The sequence below is a fragment of the Belonocnema kinseyi genome, chromosome 1 (assembly GCF_010883055.1).
Source record: "Belonocnema kinseyi isolate 2016_QV_RU_SX_M_011 chromosome 1, B_treatae_v1, whole genome shotgun sequence".
Lineage (NCBI taxonomy): Eukaryota > Metazoa > Arthropoda > Insecta > Hymenoptera > Cynipidae > Belonocnema > Belonocnema kinseyi.
In genome coordinates, this window is record NC_046657.1 from 93,826,110 (window position 1) to 93,847,182 (window position 21,073).

The following is a 21,073-nucleotide window of genomic DNA, read 5'->3' on the forward strand; positions in this document are numbered from 1 at the left end:
CTGCTTCGGAGAGTATCCTTTATTGATGTCACATCCTGAATGCGGCTCTGTGGCACGCCCAGGTATGTATAAGTCTCTCCAGCGCAAAGGTGTCGTATGGCGTTTCTATCAACGAGATCGGGATCTTCAGGGATGCCATTAAGTTTTCCTCGCTTCAAATAAACCTTGGCGCATTTGTCTAACCCAAATTCCATTCCAATTTCCTTAGTATATCGTTCGACAATCCCCAGAGCTAGATCCAGTTGCTCTCTGTTTTTAGCATAGATCTTAAGATCGTCCAAGTAAAATACATGAGTGACCTTGTACTTTCGATCTGCAGGTTTGCCGCACAAGTACCCGTCGGAATGGCAGAGTGCTAGAGATTGTGGCAATAATGTAAGGCAAAAGAGGAGTGGGCTCATGGTGTCGCCCTGAAAGACACCTCTCTGAAAGGTGACCTTGTTAGTTGTCACACGATTTTTTCCAGATGAGATAGTAAATCTGATTTTCCAAAGCGGCATCAATCTCTCTATGCACCTAACTATTTGCGGATGAACCTTTAAGATTTCCAGAAGACAGATGATAAGTCTATGGGAGGTCGAATCGAAAGCTTTCAGATAATCAATCCAGGTCATAGATAGGTCACGCTGGTAGAATGCTGCATCTTTGCAGACACATCTATCGATGAGCAGGTTCTCCCGACATCCGGCTACGCCTTTCTTTGAGCCTCGCTGTTCATACATTTCTTGCCACACAGGTTCAATTGCCCGAACAATCCTATCATTTAGGATAGCTTTGAATATCTTATAAAGTGTGTTCAGACAAGTTATTGGCCTGTAATTCTTCGGGTCAGCTAAGTTGCCTATTTTAGGCAGGAGTATTGTGTGCCTTTCCATCAACCACTCCGGAATCGGATCTTCCGACTTCAAATATGAGGTGAAAATACGGGCCAAATGCTGATGGGTTGAAGAAAACTTCTTCCACCAGAAGGTTTTGATACAATCTGGTCCCGGAGCGGAATAGTTCTTCATCCCTCCTAATACTTTTTTCACCTCCTCGGTAGTGATGGGTGGGCATTTTTTATCAGGTGTTATGAGGGCAATACATAACTCCTTGAAGCTATTTATATTTTCTGAGTCTTCGTCCAGTATATGCTGCACTTCGTAGACTTCTCTCCAAAATACTTCGACCTCCTCTGGTTTGGGCGGGTTTTCGACAGTAACTGGATGGTCTTGGAAGAGTCGATATGGGTCAGAGAGAAATTGTTGATTTTCTCTGACCTACCTCTCCCTCCGCTCTAGACTTCTCTTAGCGTCAGATAGTATCCGTATTCTCTCAACAATATGCTGCCTGATGGTCAGCAGTTTTGATTTTTTAAGTGTGTGATAACGGGTCCGGAGTTCGCGCGCGAACTTTAGAACCCTGGCGGCAAAATTCCTGCCGTATGTGATGTAGTCAATTACAAACTGAATGCGGGACGCGTACTTTACCACAGAGCATGCAGCCGTGCCATGTAACCCCGTTCAGGGGCTACACTCGCATCGTAGCACTCTAGCAAGTCGTGATTCAGTCACTCCGTCCACCTAAAGGTCGCGAGATCCCGCCGATCCATTGGCTCCCCCAGCTCTAGATTGGTCGGCATTGTTGGCCGACCCATTGTCGGGAGCCCTGCGCGTTCTTTTGTTTTGAACCGCACTTACTACAACTATGCTTGGTGTTGTCATTGTCGTTCCCACGAGAAGCTAGGGAAAGGGGTTCGTCCATCCTTGTAGATCCCCGCATGCAAGGATAAGGCAGCGTACTCTGAGAGGTCGCCCAAGGCCATTTTAAGACCACTTCCGAAACTTGACTTAAAGCGAGAATTTGGTGTATTTTTCAGTACATTTCGAACTGCACATACGACGTTACCGGCACCAAAAGCACTTGCGGCACCAATATTTTGATTATCTTGGTATTCTCCCGAGAGATATTGATATCTTCATCCTAGACAACGGAACCAGCCTTAGGCAGACCATAAAGTAAGGGCAGATGATAATTCCGCCCCAGCTACCTGCGTACGGTTTTCTTACTACAGTGGGCGGCATGCCCCTGACCAAGTCAGGCTATCCTGACCAGTCTGACCAAGGACCTACTTTCTAGTCAGGCACCTGCGAGCTTTGGCAGATCATCCCTTTTTTCAGGGGTCCTTTGTTGGAAAATAGGAAAAATTTTGAGATTACAAAATTCTCAATTTTGCAATCAGTCATTTGAAAGTAATATATTTGGAATCTACGTATTTTTCTGATTCCAAAGACATGTAATTTGTCTATAAAGGTTGAAAATTTGAAAAGTATTTAGTATTAAATTGAATATTAAGCTGAAGTTTCTTGATATTGAACTCCAACAAATGTTTAATTTTTTGGGAAAGTAATATATCATTGGAATCGAAAAAATTCGTAGATGCTGATTATGCTATTTTCAAATCGCTAGCTGAAAAATTAAAAGTTTTTAAACTTCCTTACTTTGACATGCCTGTATACAAAAGACCCCTGCTGGAGTAAGCTCACTCGCACTGAGGTCCATGAATAGACCGGTGGCGCTCGGTGCACAAGAATTCCGCTCACGGTTAGGATTTTACCTGCAAGCTTTCGGGCCCTTTTTATTTTCTTCCTGAATTCCGCTTGCGGTACCATTTAGGTGGGCGCACAAGAACTCCGCCCATTTATAATTTTAGATTTGAGTGGTCCTCTTCTTCTACTTTGATATACTGACCTACTTTCCATATATGAATTTTCCTAGATTCAGCTTTGCACATCTACTTTTATGTAGAGAATTTTTTTTTCAATTATCAATTCACTTTGAATAACCAACAATTTTGTATGTAACAACAAAAAAACCTTTCCATAAATAATTACACATCTTGACCATTTTTCCAAGCACAGACTCTATTTTCTTGGCAAAACCAACTAAAAAGGCATTTTAAATTACTCTTTTTTTATACTTTACTAATAGATAAGGATAGTTAATTCATTAAACAATTTTTGTTCACTGACTTTTTATACCTGGAAGCCTTACGGTGGTTTGTAGACAAAATTTTATCCACATAAATTCGATTCTGCGGGGAAAAATTGCATAAAATTCATGTATTGCCCAGATGGAAATTTTTTTTACAAAAATGCACTAAAACAATTAAATCCATTTTTACAGGAATTCACAGATGTATACAGTAAATTACAATCAAAATTACAGGAAAGTACAACTTTTTCAATTCATTAAGTTCATTAAGGTTCAAAGATGTTTTCTGGAAAGTTTTAGATGAATTGGATTAATAGTTAAAAAATTATGAATGTTTTAAAATCCAAACGGTAATCTTGACGCTGCCCAAAAACGTGCCTGGCCGGCTACGTACGCGATGCAGCGAAAGACGTGAAGGTCAGTCAATCTTATCAAAACAAATGCGCAACAGTAACTTCAGATATTATCATTAAAATAATTTATTTATTAAACATTCAACATATATTATGCATATTATTGAACAAGAATAAATTAATCAAACAATATTTTATTAGAAACTACTTTTAGTCATTTTCGTCACTCTCTTCGGTTTCTTCGGCATCTGGATTCTGAGTTTGTATTTTAAAAAATATGATTCGAAAAATTCTTTTCCTTTAGCGCTTAAATAATGGAAGAGATTTTTTACATCCTTTATTTTGGCAGCTTTTAATCCAATTCGGGGTGGAGGACTTTTCGAAAGATTTTCTAGTTTAAGCGTGGGTTTAAAGAAAAAAGTGGTTGGATTTTGCAACTCATAGTTGTCAAAAACATCCACTTTTCCATCAGGAAAAACATGCAAAAAGAACGCTTTGCTGATTTGGAAATTTTTTGGCTTTCGCCATTCATCATCTTCTATGAAATTCTACAAATAAAGCATAGAATCAGCGAAGTGATTGTTTCTTATAATAGTTGGAAAAGCATTTTTTTGAGATTATTGAGATTTTTGAGATATTTTTGAGAACATTAATTTAAAAGAGAAAGATATTAAAATGAAACAAGGTAGAAAAAGAACTAGAAATGAAGATTCGTGGATTAAAAATAAGTTAAAATGTTCTAGAAATCAGGTACGATTGGAAACCGTCAATATAATTTTTAAATAAAGTTTAATCATAAATTTAATATTTTATGACTTTTTTTATTCTTGATTTTTTAAACAATTCTTTTACTGGACTATATATAATATGTAGATAGTCTAAAATAATTATTTAAAATTTTTAATGACGAAGTTAATAGCATTATTTGTTATTTCTTTAGGGAAAAGAATACATTACAAAGTCTAAAACTAAAAAAGACGGTATTGCTAAAGATATTCTGATCCCAGAGAGATCTTTCAAACCTATTGAATCCTGCTGTGGAGAAAAATGTTACCAAAAGTTTTCAAATGTGCAACAAGAAAAAGTACATACAAATTTTTGAAATCTCGGGAACTATAATGAACAAAATGTGTTTCTCAGAGGATTGTTAAAATGTAAGGATCCTATCCAAACGAATGCAGGTGAAAAACTAGGACGGTTAATTCATTGGATATATTTATTTCCTACTGAAGATTTTAAATAAGCAGCCTTTAAAAAATTTGGCAGGTGGAGTAGGCGAAATTTGTCTTAAATTAACATAAGATTAAAAAAAAATGATTGAAGAGCATTGCGAATCAATTCCACATCACAGTTCACATTACAAACGAAATTCTACCAACCTAAAATATTTTGATAATCCTTCATTAAATTTTGTGGAACTTTACAAATTATTCGGAAAATATTATTAAAAAAACGGGGGCTAAATTGATAATAAGTCAAACTGCTAATTTTAAGTATTTTAACCGAAATGTTGGCTTCAGTTTAAAATTACCTAGAACTGACGTGTGCAATACTTGCTACAAAAACGAGACAAATGGAGAGGTAAACGAAGAAGTAATTAATCACAAAAACAATGCTGAAATTTATTTGAAGTTAAAAAAGCAAATACTCTCTGAAAATAATAGTCTATGCTGTGAAATTGATTTTGTACAGAATTTGCGACTACCAAAAATACTCGTGTCCGCGAAGTTTTACCTACGTTTAGCATGGCTTTTTCTATTTAACGTACATGTACATACTACGAACCAGAGTTACATGTTCCCTATTCTTGAGGGAATTGTAAAGAAGGGTGCTAACTCTGTTTGCAGTTTTATCAAATACGCGGTATTAAAAGAATTTGCTAAAGACAAGTTCAACAGCATAACATTATTTTCAGACTCATGTCCGGGACAAAATAAAAACTACACAGTGTTTCATTTTTTGGTTTTATTGTCCATTTATTTGCAAAGCGAGATTAAATATGTGTTTCCAGTTTGAGGCCATTCCTATTGCCAGTGCGATAGGAATTTTGGCACATATTCACAAAAGCTGAATATGTAGAAATGAATCGCAATGCTCGTTCACCTTCATTCACAATGGTCAAGAAATGTGAAGATCTTCTGCAGGATTTTGAAAAATGTTTCAAAGGCAAAATGCGAAAGCCAAAAAATTTCCAAATCAGCAAAGCGTTCGTTTTGCATGTTTTTCCTGATGGAAAAGTGGATGTTTTTGACAACTATGAGTTGCAAAATCCAACCACTTTTTTCTTTAAACCTACGCTTAAACTAGAAAATCTTTCGAAAAGTCCTCCGCTCCGAATTGGATTAAAAGCTGCCAAAGTAAAGGATGTAAAATATCTCTTCCAGTATTTAAGCGCTAAAGGAAAAGAATGTTTCGAATCATATTTTTTAAAAGTACAAACTCAGAATCCAGATGCCGAAGAAACTGAAGAGAGTGACGAAAATGACTAAAAGTAGTTTCTAATAAAATATTGTTTGATTAATTTATTCTTGTTCAATAATATGCATAATATTATATGTTAAATGTTTAATAAATAAATTATTTTAATGGTAATATCTGGAGTTACTGTTACATTTGTTTTTGGGCAACGTCAAGATTACCGCTTGGATTTTAAAACATTCATAATTTTTAAAGTATTAATCCAATTGATCTAAAACTTTCCCGAAAACTTCTTTGAACCTTAATGAACAACTTTCTCACTGAAAGCTTTCCGTAGCTTAAAATTCGTTCGCTAAACGAGGCGCTTGAAGGTTAAAATTCATGATTTTTGCATTGCCTCAAAAAAAATTAATAACTTTTTTGTTTATTACAATATTCTCGTTTTTCTTTCTTAGATAGTTTCAGAAGACTTAAACACGTACTTTGTATTGGAGAAATCGGGAAATGATGAAAATTGGCTAAATTAGCGCGAGTTGAATTGAAAAAAGATTGGAATTTTTCGTTTTCAAAAAATCCACTTTTTACCAATTATCTCGAAAACTACAAAACCTATAAATTTTTGCAAGAGGAAAAAAAGATGCGCCTTGAAATTCTCTACAAGTGTCAGTCTTTAAAATTGAAATTAGAAAGATTTTAAAATTGACACTCAGGACAATACTTCTCAGGCTGAATCCGGCCGTGTCCCCTTTTGGTCGCCAGCGGTACAATTCTTTACCAGTATTGCGAAACTAATCAGAATCGATTGATCTCCTCATTTTCACTGGAAAAGAGTTTTCCTGTTTGATCTTCCTCTTCTGAACTTTCTGCCTGAGACCCGATCCATTTTCTAAAGATGGAGATATCAATACATATTTAGCGGGGGTGGATCAAGGTGGTCATTAAATTCCTTTTAGTTTCTCGGAACGAGACTGCAACCTGCTATGTTGGATGCAAAAGTACTTCACCCAGGACTTCCTGGCAAAGGACACCTTTTTCCAATCTATGGGTCTTATTTATAGTTTGAAACATAGGAAAAAACACTGAAAATACTTGTAGGATCGCTCCAGTGAGAAAAAAGCACAAAAATACATGCCCAAAAACCAGCAACGTATTTCATCACAAATTATTTCAGCACAACTGGTGCCTACTTGCAAATTCTTCGACATCACAAGATTAAAACGTGCTAGTTACTTACGCTTATCAGATCCTAAAGGACTTTCAAATTAACACATTAATACAATGAAAATACACACAATTGTTGATAAGAAGTGTGTTGTACATTATAATTGCTCGATACGTGGTTTAGTAAAACAATTCGATGACAAACAAGTGAATCATAAAAAAAAATCGGAATTTAAACTTCGTGCCCAAAATACTGTCAAGAATATTATGTGAAGGTCGGTCGAGCTCTGTCTCAGAACTGGTAACCCTGCTTATAGAACCATGATGATGAGATTTTTAAAAACGTGCTTTTTACTGAGAAGGGCAACTGAGACCACTGATTTCTTCGTAGTGTCTTGTGATGGAGTTCAGGACTCACTGCAGAAACTGATCCTCTATTTCTAACGGCTCATATATGATTTTTATACCATTTTGTAATCCAAAATATGAACTAAACTTAGCTAAGGTCGTCGGAATCAGGACCCTTTTTCTTTAGAGAACTTTGGACTAATCCTGTTTTAAATTACATTAGTGTTCAGAGTGAAAAATTGGCTAATTTCAATAGTTTATGTCTAAAACGTTATTTTCTTATTCTAACGTAAGCATAAATAAATTTACATAAAAAACTATTGAAATTAGTCAATTTTCATTCCGTATAAAGATTTGATTCAAAAGTGAAATAGGTCCTAATAATCTATAAAAAGATGTAACTCTAGGGTTATATTATAGAATAGCTGGTACCACCCTTTATTTCATGGACACATTTTTTTCCAAAATCGAACTATTGGAACATGAAATTGAAGTAAATGCGAAGTGATTTGTTAAAAGAAAGCATTAAAATTATTGTTAATTGCATTATTATAACGTGTCAAATATGGGTCTACAAAAAATTTGAATTTGCCGTATTTAACTTACTGTTTAAGTCCTTTTACAAAGTGAGACGATGGTCATGGGGGCTAAAGCGTAGGCTTTGGACCCACTCCTTCGGCTTGCGGGTTCGATTCCCGCCTCGCACTCTGGAAGAGTCTTGGTGGCCCATGCGGTGAACACTAGCCTATTAAGGGAATGGTTCATCTCCGGAGAGTCGTGGGACCGGTACCTCTAGAGATAAAAGTTTTCTCTAAGTACTTAAGGCTGTTGCTCTTGGTGGTTCGGAACCCACCTTAAGCTGTAGGTCGCCCTTCCACCGCCACGCAAGTATGTGGAGAGTGTGTAAAGGAATAGAGAAGAAGGTGTAAGAAAAATGTAAACCCTTGGGGGACACATTAGAAGCTTCCATTCCAAGTCCTTTTACAACTCCCGGCAAGGTAAAAAGTTATAAATAAGTGTAATTTGAACTTTTATTTACATATCTTGACATATTTTGCTGTTTGTTTTGTTCATATAAACCATTTTACTTACAAAGAAAGAGAAAGAGTTGCTAAAGTTCTTAAAGAAAGAGTCGTTTCAAATCCTAACGGTTGTGTGTACAAAGCCGGTACCGGTAAAAAGCATATTTGAAGGATAGAGCCTCGACTGTGTAAAGAAGATATTGAAAAATTATTTTTCCAAATTTGTTTACTGCTACTTTTTGATCCTCAATATTGGCCATCTTGCTAGTTTGTTTCCCAGACTAAAAATCCTTGGAAAAATGATATTTCTGTGACCAGTCATAGTAGTGCCTTCTAGCCCGACAATAACACGTTGTTGGAAAAGGGTAAGTATTTTGATCAAAATTATGTCTGTGAACAGTCACAGGGGTGCCTTTCCGCCCCCACGTGGCGTTGAAAAAGGGGTAAGGGCGCGACCTTAAATTATTTCTTTGAACAGTCACAGGAGTGCCCCCCACGAGATTTTGAAAAGGGGATGTATGCGACCTTACATTATTTCTGCGACTGGACACAGGGGTGCCCCCCCCCCACGAGATGTCAGAAGAGATAGGGGCGCGACCAAAATTATTTTTATGACCAGTCACAGTGGTGCATTTCCGCCCCCCACGACACGTCAATAGTAATTCTTGAGTTGAAAATCGACGATAAAAAGTGATTTATACATAGAACGTTCTGTTAGAAGCTTCAAAAGCCAAACTTATCGAAATAACTCCTCAATTACATGTCCCTACTCTAAAATGCGTATAAGTCACTTTCGTATGCATGAAATATACCTTTTGCCGTTACAGATAGTGCATATAAACTTCGTAAATAAAAAACGTAATTTTTTAAAGTTTTAACACTGAAAATTATATTTGCAGGTGTTTTCATGTCCAGGTTTGTAATCAGCGCATCAACATACATCAGTATACGATTAAAAAAAAAATGTAAAAAACAAGAAAAAAGTCGGCAACATGCAATCTTGCCGGAGCTGGCCACTAACAATGTTGCCGACGCCGGACAGCTAGCCACTACGTTCCTTAAATTGCATGAATTCCTTGAATGCCATGAATTGCATGAATTCCCTGAATTCCATGAATTCATTGAATTGAAGGAATTCCTTAAATTTCATGAATTGCATGAATATGTGCGCTCTGCCGCTATCTTGCTAGGAAATATATGCTTTCTAAATAAACCGGTAAAAAGTTAGTAACGGTAACTTTTTTTACCGGCACCGACAGTGTATACACTTTGAATTCTAAAGCACGTCGACCCCCTTTCCAATTTAAAAAAAAATACAAATGAAATTTTTATAATTGGTTATATTGATGAAAATAAGTCACAAAATGTTCCATTAGTTTTAACACTGAAAATTATATTTGCAGGTGTTTTCATGTACAGGTATGTAATCAGCATACATCAGTATACGAAAAGAATAAAATTTTTCGTGTATATACTCTTTTTTGTAGCAAGAATGTCTAAAAACACTTTAATGGTAAGTTGAATGGGGCAAATTCAATTTTTTGGTAGACCCATATTTGACCCGTTATAATAATCCAATTAACAATAATAGTAATGCTTTCTTTTGAAAAATCGCTTCGAATTTACTTCAATTTCATGCTCCATTTTTTTATTTTCGAAAAAAGTGTATCCATGAGATAAGGGGTGTAACAGCTATTCTCTCAGTACAAAACAAAAGAATTACTTTTCATTTTTAAGCACAGAGAGAATTAAAAAGTCAATAATGTACACAGCATAATTGCAAGAAAAAATAATAGACCAAACAAAAATAATAATTTTTTTGTTAAAGTATAGTATATATCACAATTCAGAGGTTAGGTTTTGGGAACAAAAAAAATTAGCATCTTACTGAAATACAGCTGGTGACGAATGTATTCCTGCTAATTCTGCCAGAGCAATCAATTCAGATTGATTATCGTGCGTATGTGTCATTTTGTCTCGGATATTCCAGATTATTAACCAAACAATTTGTTTACAAAGAGCCACATACAGCGTTTGGCACTACCAAGATCTTTTAATTATAGATCTAGTCTGATGAACGTAGCTGCATATCTCTGCAGTGGGACTCCGATGCTGTTTCGAAGTCGAAAATCAAAAGAACCTCTCTTTTTATGTCCACGTTAGAAAAAGAGATCCGTTCGATTTTCGACACGATTTCGATGTCCCACTGCTGGTTTCGTACATGCGCAGTATAATGCTTTCTACTACCGCGCCTGTCGTGGAGTCCTCGGAAAGCTTACATTCCCCCGCATTATTTTACGTAGTTTTTTACGGTACATTACCATTTTACGTGTCTAGTTTCTTGCACGATGTAAATTATGTATATATGGGACTTTATGTTCTGCGGTTTCCGTTTTCCTACCCAAACATAAGCTCTAACAATTCTTGCCCTTTGCAAACATTCCTTGAAATAAATTTTTAAAATGCTGTAGGAAAATAAATTTCTTATAATCAAGTTGGTTTATCAGTGTATATTTTATTATTATTATTTTTTTGTCTACTGGTCAAAATCAATATTTTTTAAATATTCAAATTTTCAAATACAATATTTAAAAAATCTTGATTTTTGACCAGTAGACAGAAACACTTAACATCAATTTATTTATTAAGTATTAAATTGATCAATGTTTCACAATAACGATAATAAAAAAAGATATAAATATGAAGAATCACAACAAATTATAAAGGCCTTTTAGGTTTGAATAATTCAACGTTATTCCTAAACAAAATAATATTAAAATACATTTCAATTAAAATAACTGCACAAAAAATTAAGTTTTTGCATAAACGACACAATTTACGAAAGAAAAATGTAAAATGTGTACATCTGAAAATTTCTCACCCATAATTTTTTGATAGAACACGTAGTTTTTGTTTGAATCGTAAAAAGTAACATTTGAAATAAAAAAAATAAATTTTCAGAAAAGTTATACACGGTAAGACCAAAAATTATTACGCAAAAGTTGTTTACCCAAAAGGGATCGACAAACCTGATATCATTAATTTTGATAAAAGACGAGAAGATTCGCTTTCAAACGTAAAAAAAGAGTGAAAATAAAAAATTTATTGTTTGGAAAAACAGCACAAGAGACGAAAAAAAAAATGAAAAGACAAAAACTGTTCAACGAAAAAAGGTCTACACATGTGTTCTAAGCTCTTGTTATAAAAATATATTGAAAATAAAAAAATTAACTTTTTGAACACAAGTTTAAAAACCGTTTAATAACAAAGCTGTTTTTACAGGTTGCGCATTATTTAACTATTTTTCTTCCAACCGCATATAATAAGATTTACAATGTAACTTTTACTTTTTACATTTATATAAAATTGAGAGGAAAACGCTTCAAATGATGCGCATTTACGATTTTTATTTTTTCAAACACATCCTTCAACTAAGATTTACTTAAGAAGTTTAATTTAATTATTGAAATATTTACCTCTTAATTCAGCACACATAAACGGAGCGAAAAATCGTATTTGTTATTTTTCCCCGTACTAATTCTTCAACTTTAAAAGTTAATAGTTTAACAGATAATTTTATATCATGTGGGATACACATTGTATGATTCAGATGCAGTGTTTATCAATGAAGATTGGAAAATATTCGAAAAAGTGAAAAATATTGGCTCATATCACTTATTTATATACATAAACATTAATTTTAGTCATATTCATTCAGTAGTTTTGACATTAACTTCCCTAATTGTAATTTGAATTACTCGCCCAAAATCTCACAGTTTTAAGAGTTTTGTCGCCTGTAGCTCTCCAAACTTATGCATTTTTTATTATTATAATACATATTATACATTTTTTACGTATAGACAATTGTAAAATAAGTAAATAGAAGGTCTAATTTATTATATAAATTAATTATTTGACTCGCAAACCCTTTTTTCTGTAAGAAATTAAATAATTACCGCTTTTTACCGCGATTAATGGGAAATTTGTAGTATTAATGCGGGTATTACCGGTCACTTCCCATCACTAGTATCCATATGCCATAAACTACGTTTATGTACTTAATTTGAGAAGGAATTTCGCTAAAAATTATTTTCACAGAAACTAAAACTCGGACTATTTTGTGAACTATTTTCTTTGTCACTTTTGAGATTTTTTTATATTCAAAATATCTGCGAGACCATACCGAAAAGAATCTTTGAGTATATACTAAAAATTCTTTAGGTCAAAGAAGCTCAGAGAAATTCTCCGCAGGCACTCAGGTAGATATTTTTAAAGGTCCAAGAAGCTCGTTTAAATGGTCTGAAGGCTTTAAAATATCCTTTCCGAAATTGAAATAAGAATACCATCATAAATAACAAGCAGAGAGGCTCTCTCAATAGAGTAGCCGACACTCAAGGGTCCTTTGTTAAGCTTTCGGATTAAAATTTAGAAGCAGATTTTTTTTTAATTTCATAGTTAACAGCCTGAAACATAATAATTCGGAATCTACGGGTTTCGATGACATCAGATATCTAACTTTTTTTTTAAAGCTTAAAATTGGAATTAATAGAACGTTTCTCGTAAATAGAATGAGCTACGCCAAAAAAGAGAACATTTTTGAATTCAACTACAAAATTGTATATCAGTATATAAGTTATAATTATAAATAAGTATAATGAGAAAATTCATCAATTAAAAAAAAAAAATTAATAATTTGAAGAGAAATTTAAAAAGGGAGAGCGGATTAGCCACGACCAACTACTGTAAATAGGGCGATTTCCATTTCATCGTGGTGTACCTGCTCGTCTTACCCTCTCTACTCGACTTCTCCTCACGTCCCTGACTGAGTGAGATTGCTATGCTATGCTTATTCGGAATTTGTGTTTTTTTGCGATTCCAACGATATGTAACTTGCAATGAAAATATTGAAATTAAACAAGTAATGGCAGATATTAGTTTGTTTTGACCCTGACTAGATAGCATTATGGAATTTTCCGTAGAATAGTTGAAAATGCATCAGTTTATTTGGTTGAAAATTCGCCTGTTGACAATTTAATAGAATATAGTGATTTTCACCCAACTGCCTAGAAGAATATTATACTTGAAACCAAATACTTATATTTTCCATATTATAATCTACTATAATAAGTATATTCAATTTAATTCTATTCCCTGGAAAGTGAAGTTTAATTTTCTTTTAATAAATTGCCCTTGTGCTTCATACACTAGTGTGGCCCTTATTTTTCAAAATCCTGTTTTTCAACCCCTAGTTCTATTCGATTGTCCAAGAATCGACCATAATTTTTAATATTATAAAATTAATGTATATGTCTAAATCCGTAAATGTATAATAAATAACTTATATTGTGTACTGTTTTGTTAAGGATTCGTCTTTCTGGTTTAAAAATTCAAGTACTTGGTTTCAAGTATAATATTCTTCTAGGTACCTGGGTGAAAATCCGTATATTCTATTAAATTCTCAACAGGCGAATTTTCAACCAAATAAACTGATGCATTTTCAACTATTCTATGGAAAATTCCATAATGCTATCTAGTCAGGGTCAAAACAAACTAATATCTGCCATTACTTAGTCTAATTTCAATATTTTAATTGCAAGTTACATATCGTTGGGATCGCAAAAAACACAGATTCCGAATATGATATTTTGAATTTGCTGATTGGAAAACTAGAACATTTTTATGCATGGCATTTTATGCCTCATTAGGGCAAAGGGGGTCCCCCGCTGGCTAAGCCAGGCATAGCAGGAAAATTTTGTAGCAAAATTTAAAAACAAATTTTTTAAAAGTTTTCAGAAAACACTGTAGTCGAACAACTCTTTAAATTTATTTTTTATCGATGTATATTAAATCCAAATTTTTATTAGCTTTTTGTGTATAAGAGAAATAGTCTTAATTAATTAATTTTTGTTGTATTATGAGGAATTATATCTGTGAAAGTGAAATGTTTTGTTACTCTTCAAAGTCGCACTGCAATAAAAATACAATATTTAAAAAAACTTTCTATCTAAATAATTATTCAAATATTGATAACAAGAGATATTTCCGGTTTCACTCGTGTAAAAGACTACGAATTTTGCCAACGTTTCGTGAACATTGCAGTTCACGAAATGTTGGCAAAATTCATAGTTTTTTACACGAGTGACACTCGAAATATCTCTTGTTATCAAAATGAATCATCGTGAAAGCATTAAGTCTATTATTCAAATATTCTTTAAAAAATGATATTATAATAATATTATAGTTATATAATTATATAATTCTGCTTTTAAATTTAAACATTGTATCTAAAGAATTCGTGAAAATAGGAAATAAATGTTCTTTTATCATAAGAATTATTTTTGTAAAAGTAACAAATTGTTCGCCTTTAAAAATTAACTTTTTGTCGATAAGAAAAAGAACATTTTTGAAAGAATATTTAAATAATTATTTAACTACAAAGTTGTTTATAATTTCATATGTTTACTACAAGGCAATTTTCAAGGGACTGCAATTTTTTCTAACAACTTTAAAAAAAGTTGTTAAACAATTTTACTTCTACATTGTAATTATTTTCATCATTTTTGTATTCGTCAAGACATTGTTTTAATTATACTGAAAACTTTATCCATAGTCATTAATAAAATAAAATTTCAATTTTAAGTTAAAGAATGTATATAATTTAAAAACTGAGATATTAACCAAAGAATAACACTTCCAATTGTAAAACTGTGTACCTACAAGTTATTATGTACTTTTTACAAATTGATTAAAACTCACTGATCAGGGCCAACATTGTGGACCGGAACGTGTGAAACAACTTAATTGATATCAATTCACCTGACCCTAAAGCTAAGAACGTACATCAACAATTTTTACAAAATAATAACTTCTTGAAACACTCACGTTTGTTAACTTAAATTAATTATTATTTCACTACAATTTAAAAGTGGATCAAAAGTGAAAATTTGTAGAAAAGACTGTAACATATGAGAATCACTGTAAGAGAATATTTTTATAAATAATAATAATAACTTGTTCAAACACTTACTTTTGTTAACTTGAATCAATTATTATTAATCCACGATAACTTAGAAAGTGGAAAATTGTATTTATTGTTTTTATTTATTTAATATTTATAATTGTATTGTATTGTATGTATAATTGACCAAAAGTGGAAAATTGCTTAATTTTTCGACCATAAAATGTTCATATATCATATTCATACATATACATTGGAAATAATCTAATTCTGCATATTTAAATGATTTTCTTGGACATACAGATATTCGTTAAATAGGAATAGATATAAGTTGGATGACAAAGGGATTATCTCCACAGGGGACGTATCATGGAGACTATTTTGTTTCAAATCAACTTTGTTTATAAACTCAAATGGGCCAGGCTTTTTCGCTAAACAAAACTCAGAGATTTCTTTCGGTAGGGGATGTAAAAAAAACGTACAAAAATATAATTTATTGTCGGCTCTTGCATTTCTCGAAGTTTTTCAGGACCATATTTTATAGATAAAATAAGTTCTTAGGTTCAAAAAATGTCAAGATATAAAGAAAATTTGCGACAAATGGTTCCAGCTTTAATCCCGCTATCAAGCGTTGAATTCAGAAAAATTAAGAATTTGTATTCCTATGAATACGCGATTTTTCTTCCGTCTAAAAATCCCCCAACAGGAACAGAAAAAGTGCAAATCCTATTCCTCTCCATCGACTTAGTAAAATTTAACGAAAGCATTTATTTAACCTATTTTTCATTATTAAATCTTTTTATAACTTTTACATTCGAAAATTATTCAAATTTATATTTATTTATATTCTAATAATTTATTTAAACGTCTTAAAAAATACAACAAAGAAATCTATGCAAATGTGTGAATTTAAATAATTTTAAATCTAGAGAGGCAGAGTTGAATTGATGAGAATTAAAGTTTCAGAATTTACATTCCGAATGAAGGAATTAAAACAACTTATTACACATATTTTGTGAACTTATTAGAAGGAATTAAATAAAATCGAAATATGACCACTTCTGAGGAATAAAAAATATCTCTGTGAGGTGCGTTACCGGTACAATTTGAAGGAATTAAATATATTGAAAACACGTTCTCTTTGGGAGAATAGAAATCTGTGTGGCGGTCGCTATGGAAATAGGAGTGAATAAGTTTAGGAGGTATCTTATTCTTATTGTGGCATTTTAGACAGATGGAAAAATCACGCATTTAAAATAATAGAATAATCTCCTCTTTTGCACTGAAATCTAAAAATATTAATTTTTCTCTATTCTACGCTTATTACCGGGATTTCTTCTAAAATAATTTTTAACGAAATTCTTACTTAAATGAAGTACACTAGTGTAGTTTATGGCCATCTGACACATTTTCCAAAGTTTTAGTCCGATATTTTATTTGCAACAAAAGTTCTTAAGTTAAAAAAAATTCATTAAACTGAAAAAGTGAATTCGTTAATATAGGTATTTGAGTGTCACATGCCCTTTTTGACTTGGAAGAAAGTATGTAAAATTCATGGAGAAAATCACTTTTTTTGAATTGTTGGAATAATTTGTTAGGGTTTTTGAGAATGTGAAGGGAAAGTATAGAGATAATATATTGTTCAGAATTATTCGTACATATGGGTTTGACACCCCTAACATACCCTCATGATTCCCTGAAAACCCGCAAAATGTCAATTCTTCATGAAATCGAGCTTTTGAGCACTGTATTCTCGTTTTTTACTTAACATTATTCATATTGGTCTAGTGGAATATTTATCAACATTTGTTAATTAATTTTCAACTTTTTTAACACATTCAATTTGTTAAATTAAAAAAAAATTTTTTTTTCCTAAAAATTATTACTATTGGTCTAGTAGAATATTTATTAATATTGTTTAATTGATTTTCATTTATTTAAACAAATTTAATTTGTTTAAATCTTAAATTTAAAGCTTAATTAATTTTTAATTGTTTACACAAATTCAATTTTTTCAAATAATTAAAAAAATGGTTTAATTCTTTTTTCTTATTAAAAGTTATTACTATTTCTTTAGTGTAATATTGATCAACTTTGTTTGATTAATTTTTAATTGCTTAAACAAATTACTTTTTTTCAGTAGGAGCCATTCACAAAATACGTGATACGTGTGGGGGGGGGGGGTCTGCCGAAGTATCACTCTCCATGTTAAGACCAATGGAAAAAAGTATCACGCAGGTGGTGGAGGGGGTCAGAAGTTCCTGAAAAATGTATCACGTATTTTGTGGATGGCCCCGTATAAAAAAATTGTTATAAGAATGATAACTGTTGGTCTAGTGAAATATTAACAAAATTAGTTAATTAATTTGTATCTATGTAAACAAATTCCATTTGTCTACAATTTTTTTTTAATTTGTCGAACTGGCAATTTATTATCATTCAGTGATATATATTTATTTTAAAATATTTTCCAAATTTTAAAACAATAAATTATTATTTATTTTCAAATAATAGTCAAGGTTGTATATTAATTAATTTTATATTTACGCCTTAAAATCATTATTTAGCAAACCCTTATTTATTTGCTTGCAAACTTTTCAACCAAATGCGATAAAAATTGCTTTTGATCCTCATTTCTCATTAACAAATTGTTCACGTGTTACCAGTGTTAACGAATATTCCACTAGACCAATATAAATAATTTTAAGTACAAAAAGACGATTTCATGAAGAATTGGCCTTTTTGGGTTTTAAGAGTGGTTTCCAGGGAATCGTGGGGGGAGTCGAACCTATGCGTGATGCATATGGTACTATTCTTCGCTGGATAGTTCCCAACAATATATATTATCTCTATACTTTCCCGTTACAAAATTATTCCAAAAACAAAAAAGTGAGTTTCCCCATGCACTTTACATGGGAAACTTTAAGTCAAAACCGGCACCTGTTAAAATTAAAAAAAAGAAGAGAAATTTCTTTTTTCGAATTTTGTTTTCAAGCAAAAAACGGAACTTTCAATTAAAATGATGAATCTTCAATAAGAAAATTACTTCTAACCAAATAGGTAAGTTTTTAACTAAAAGCGTGATTTTTTAAAACAAAAATACGATTTTTCAGCAAAATACATGAATTTTTAACTAAATAATATCAATTTTCAACTAAAAAGGTCAGGCTATTTCGGCTGAGAATACTCTGAGATTTCTATTGGCGGGGAAGAAACTAAAAAGATAAATTTTCGATCAAAAAGATGAATTTGAACGAAAATTAAAATTTTTTTCTACAAAAAGATGAATTTTTAACCAAATGGTTGAACTTCTAGCCAAAAAAATAAGTATTTTTACCAAAAAAGGCGAATCTTGAACAAAATGTAAGAAATTTCAATTAGAAAGATAAATTTTCTACCCAAAAAGAAACATTTTTAATGAAAATTATAAATCTTTACCGCATACACCTAATTTCTAACAAAATAGTTCAAATTCTAACAAAAAAGGTGAAAATACAATCAAAGAGATTATTTTTCGAGCAAAAAGTCGAATCTTCAACAAAATACATAAATTTCCAACCAAAAAGATTAATTTTCAACAAAAATGAAGAATATCCCCCCCCCCCCAAACGAATTTTTAACCATTAAGATGAATTTCCCACCAAGAAGATTAGTTCTCTATCAAAAATACGAATTTTTAACTAAATAAATAAATTTCCATTCACAGAAATAACTTGCTAACGCAAATAATGAATCTCTCGCCGATCAAAATTAATTTGTAACCAAAATATTGATTTTTTAACTAAACTGTTGAATTTCTAATTAAAAAGATGAGTTCTCAGCCAAGAACATTATTTGTCTACCAAAACAGACGAATTTTCAACCAAAAAGATGATTTTTCAACCACGAAGATTAATTTTATACAAAAAATATGCCTGCTTAGCGGGCATATTCTCATAGCGCGCTGCGTGCACGGCTCGCTTCGCCCTCAGTATGGTTGAAGATTAAGTTTCTCAAAGCTCTGTTTAAAGTCATTAAACGCACCAGTTTCAGAGCATACTGTGAATCTCTGTCACTCAATTCCCCTATTTCTAATATTTGGAATAAAATAAGAGGGTTTCGTCACAGACTATTGAACCCACCATCACCTACCTCTAGCTCTATAAACTTGGATACACTAGATAATATGAACGCCTATATCGAGAGCTTCTTAGCGATGTCAAATGATTTTTCTAATGTAGTGATTTCTTCTCTCCCAAACTTTTTCTTAGTAAACAATTCCTCCCTTTATAACAATGCTCCTACTTCCCTTCCCCCAAATGACTATGCTGCTCTACAGGAAGTTGAAATTTTTGATCATCCCTTCACTTTTCTGGAGATGGCTTCTATTCTGAAAGGTTTGAAACTCAAATCCTCTCCTGGACTCGATAAAATTAGGTTTGAGGTAATATCAAACCTTCCAAAAGCCTCCCTTCTCCATCTACTACATATCTTAAATCATATAATTAATGAAAGTATCTTCCCTGATTCCTGGAAAGATTTCTTAATATACCTTCTTCTTAAAGCTCATAGAAAGAAATTTAGGCCAATAGCACTAGCCTCTTGTTTTTTAAAAATCGCAGAAAAACTGATCCTGAATAGACTTATTTATTGGCTAGAAAATAAAAACATCCTTCCTCCGTCCCAGTATATGGCTTTAGAAAAAACCGTTCCTGTCCTGATAACCTGGCTATCCTTTCCTCGGAATTGTATTTATCCCAAGCTAAAAATCAATATACAGCCTGTCTGTTCTTGGACATAAAAGCCGCATATGATAATGTCATTCCAAATATTCTAACTAATGACCTACTGGAGATTGTTCTTCCCATTAAAATCTGTAAATTCATTTTCAATCTAACTCAAAAACGAAGGCTTTTCTTTAGAGTCAATGGCGAAAATAAAGGCCCATTCACTATCAAAAAAGGCCTCCCGCAGGGCTGCATTCTCAGTCCGGTTTCGTACATCATTTATACGCGGAAACTACATTTAAACATCTAGCCTGGCTGCAAAGTTTTAGAATTTGCCGATGATATAGTCCTTTATTTTACATCATACGAATTGGAGGAATGTATTAATGTTCTCCAACAAAGTTTAACCAGCATAAATAACCTTCTGAAGGAAAGGGGTTTATCTATTTCCCCAGAGAAATCAAAACTAGTCATTTTTCTAATCCCAATCAAAAACTTACCAGATAATGTCCATATCTCTATTGACAACCAACCCATTAATCCATCTGAGTCAGCTAATTTTTTAGGGATCATTTTTCATTGTACCTTATCTTGGGAGTTACACTTCTCAAAATTGATCAATAGAGGTAATCAGGTCATAAACATTTTGAAGCGCTTATGTGGTACTTGGTGGGGTTCTCACCCCCAAACACTCCAAATCTTATTCCGTTCTCTGTGTAGGAGCTCTTTTGACTATGGTAGTCACGTTCTATCCATTTATAGTGGGGATATGCTTTTCAGGAAACTGAACAAACTGCACAATAGATTTTTACGTGTTATCTCCGGATACCGAATATCCTTACCTATCATTGTTATGCAAGCTGAACTAAAAGAACTCTCCATAAAGTCCAGATTTCAACTACTATCAGACAAATTTTTAATAAAAACATTCCTTACATCTAACCACCCAGTGTATTCTATTTTATATAACCTGTACTATACTAGGCAGTCTGATAAGTCCCTGAAAAATGAAACACGGAGACGTTTTTTTGGCTAAAGTCGGTTTTATTTTTTAACATATTCTCCTTTTAGGTGGATACAGCGAGTCCAACGATTTTCTAACTTTTTGATACCGTCCGAAAAGTACTCGATCGG

General features: G+C 32.6%; 1 protein-coding gene across 1 annotated transcript in view; it reads right to left on the minus strand.

Annotated features, from left to right (window-relative positions):
* The window catches only part of LOC117169915, a 14,305-nt gene extending 3,868 nt beyond the window's left edge, over window positions 1–10,437 (minus strand). The window contains exon 1 of the mRNA XM_033356428.1: window positions 10,164–10,437. Coding sequence (XP_033212319.1) covers window positions 10,164–10,246 — 83 coding nt within the window. The 5' untranslated portion in view covers window positions 10,247–10,437. The remainder of the gene's footprint in view (window positions 1–10,163) is intronic.
* Window positions 10,438–21,073: the final 10,636 nt, after the last annotated feature.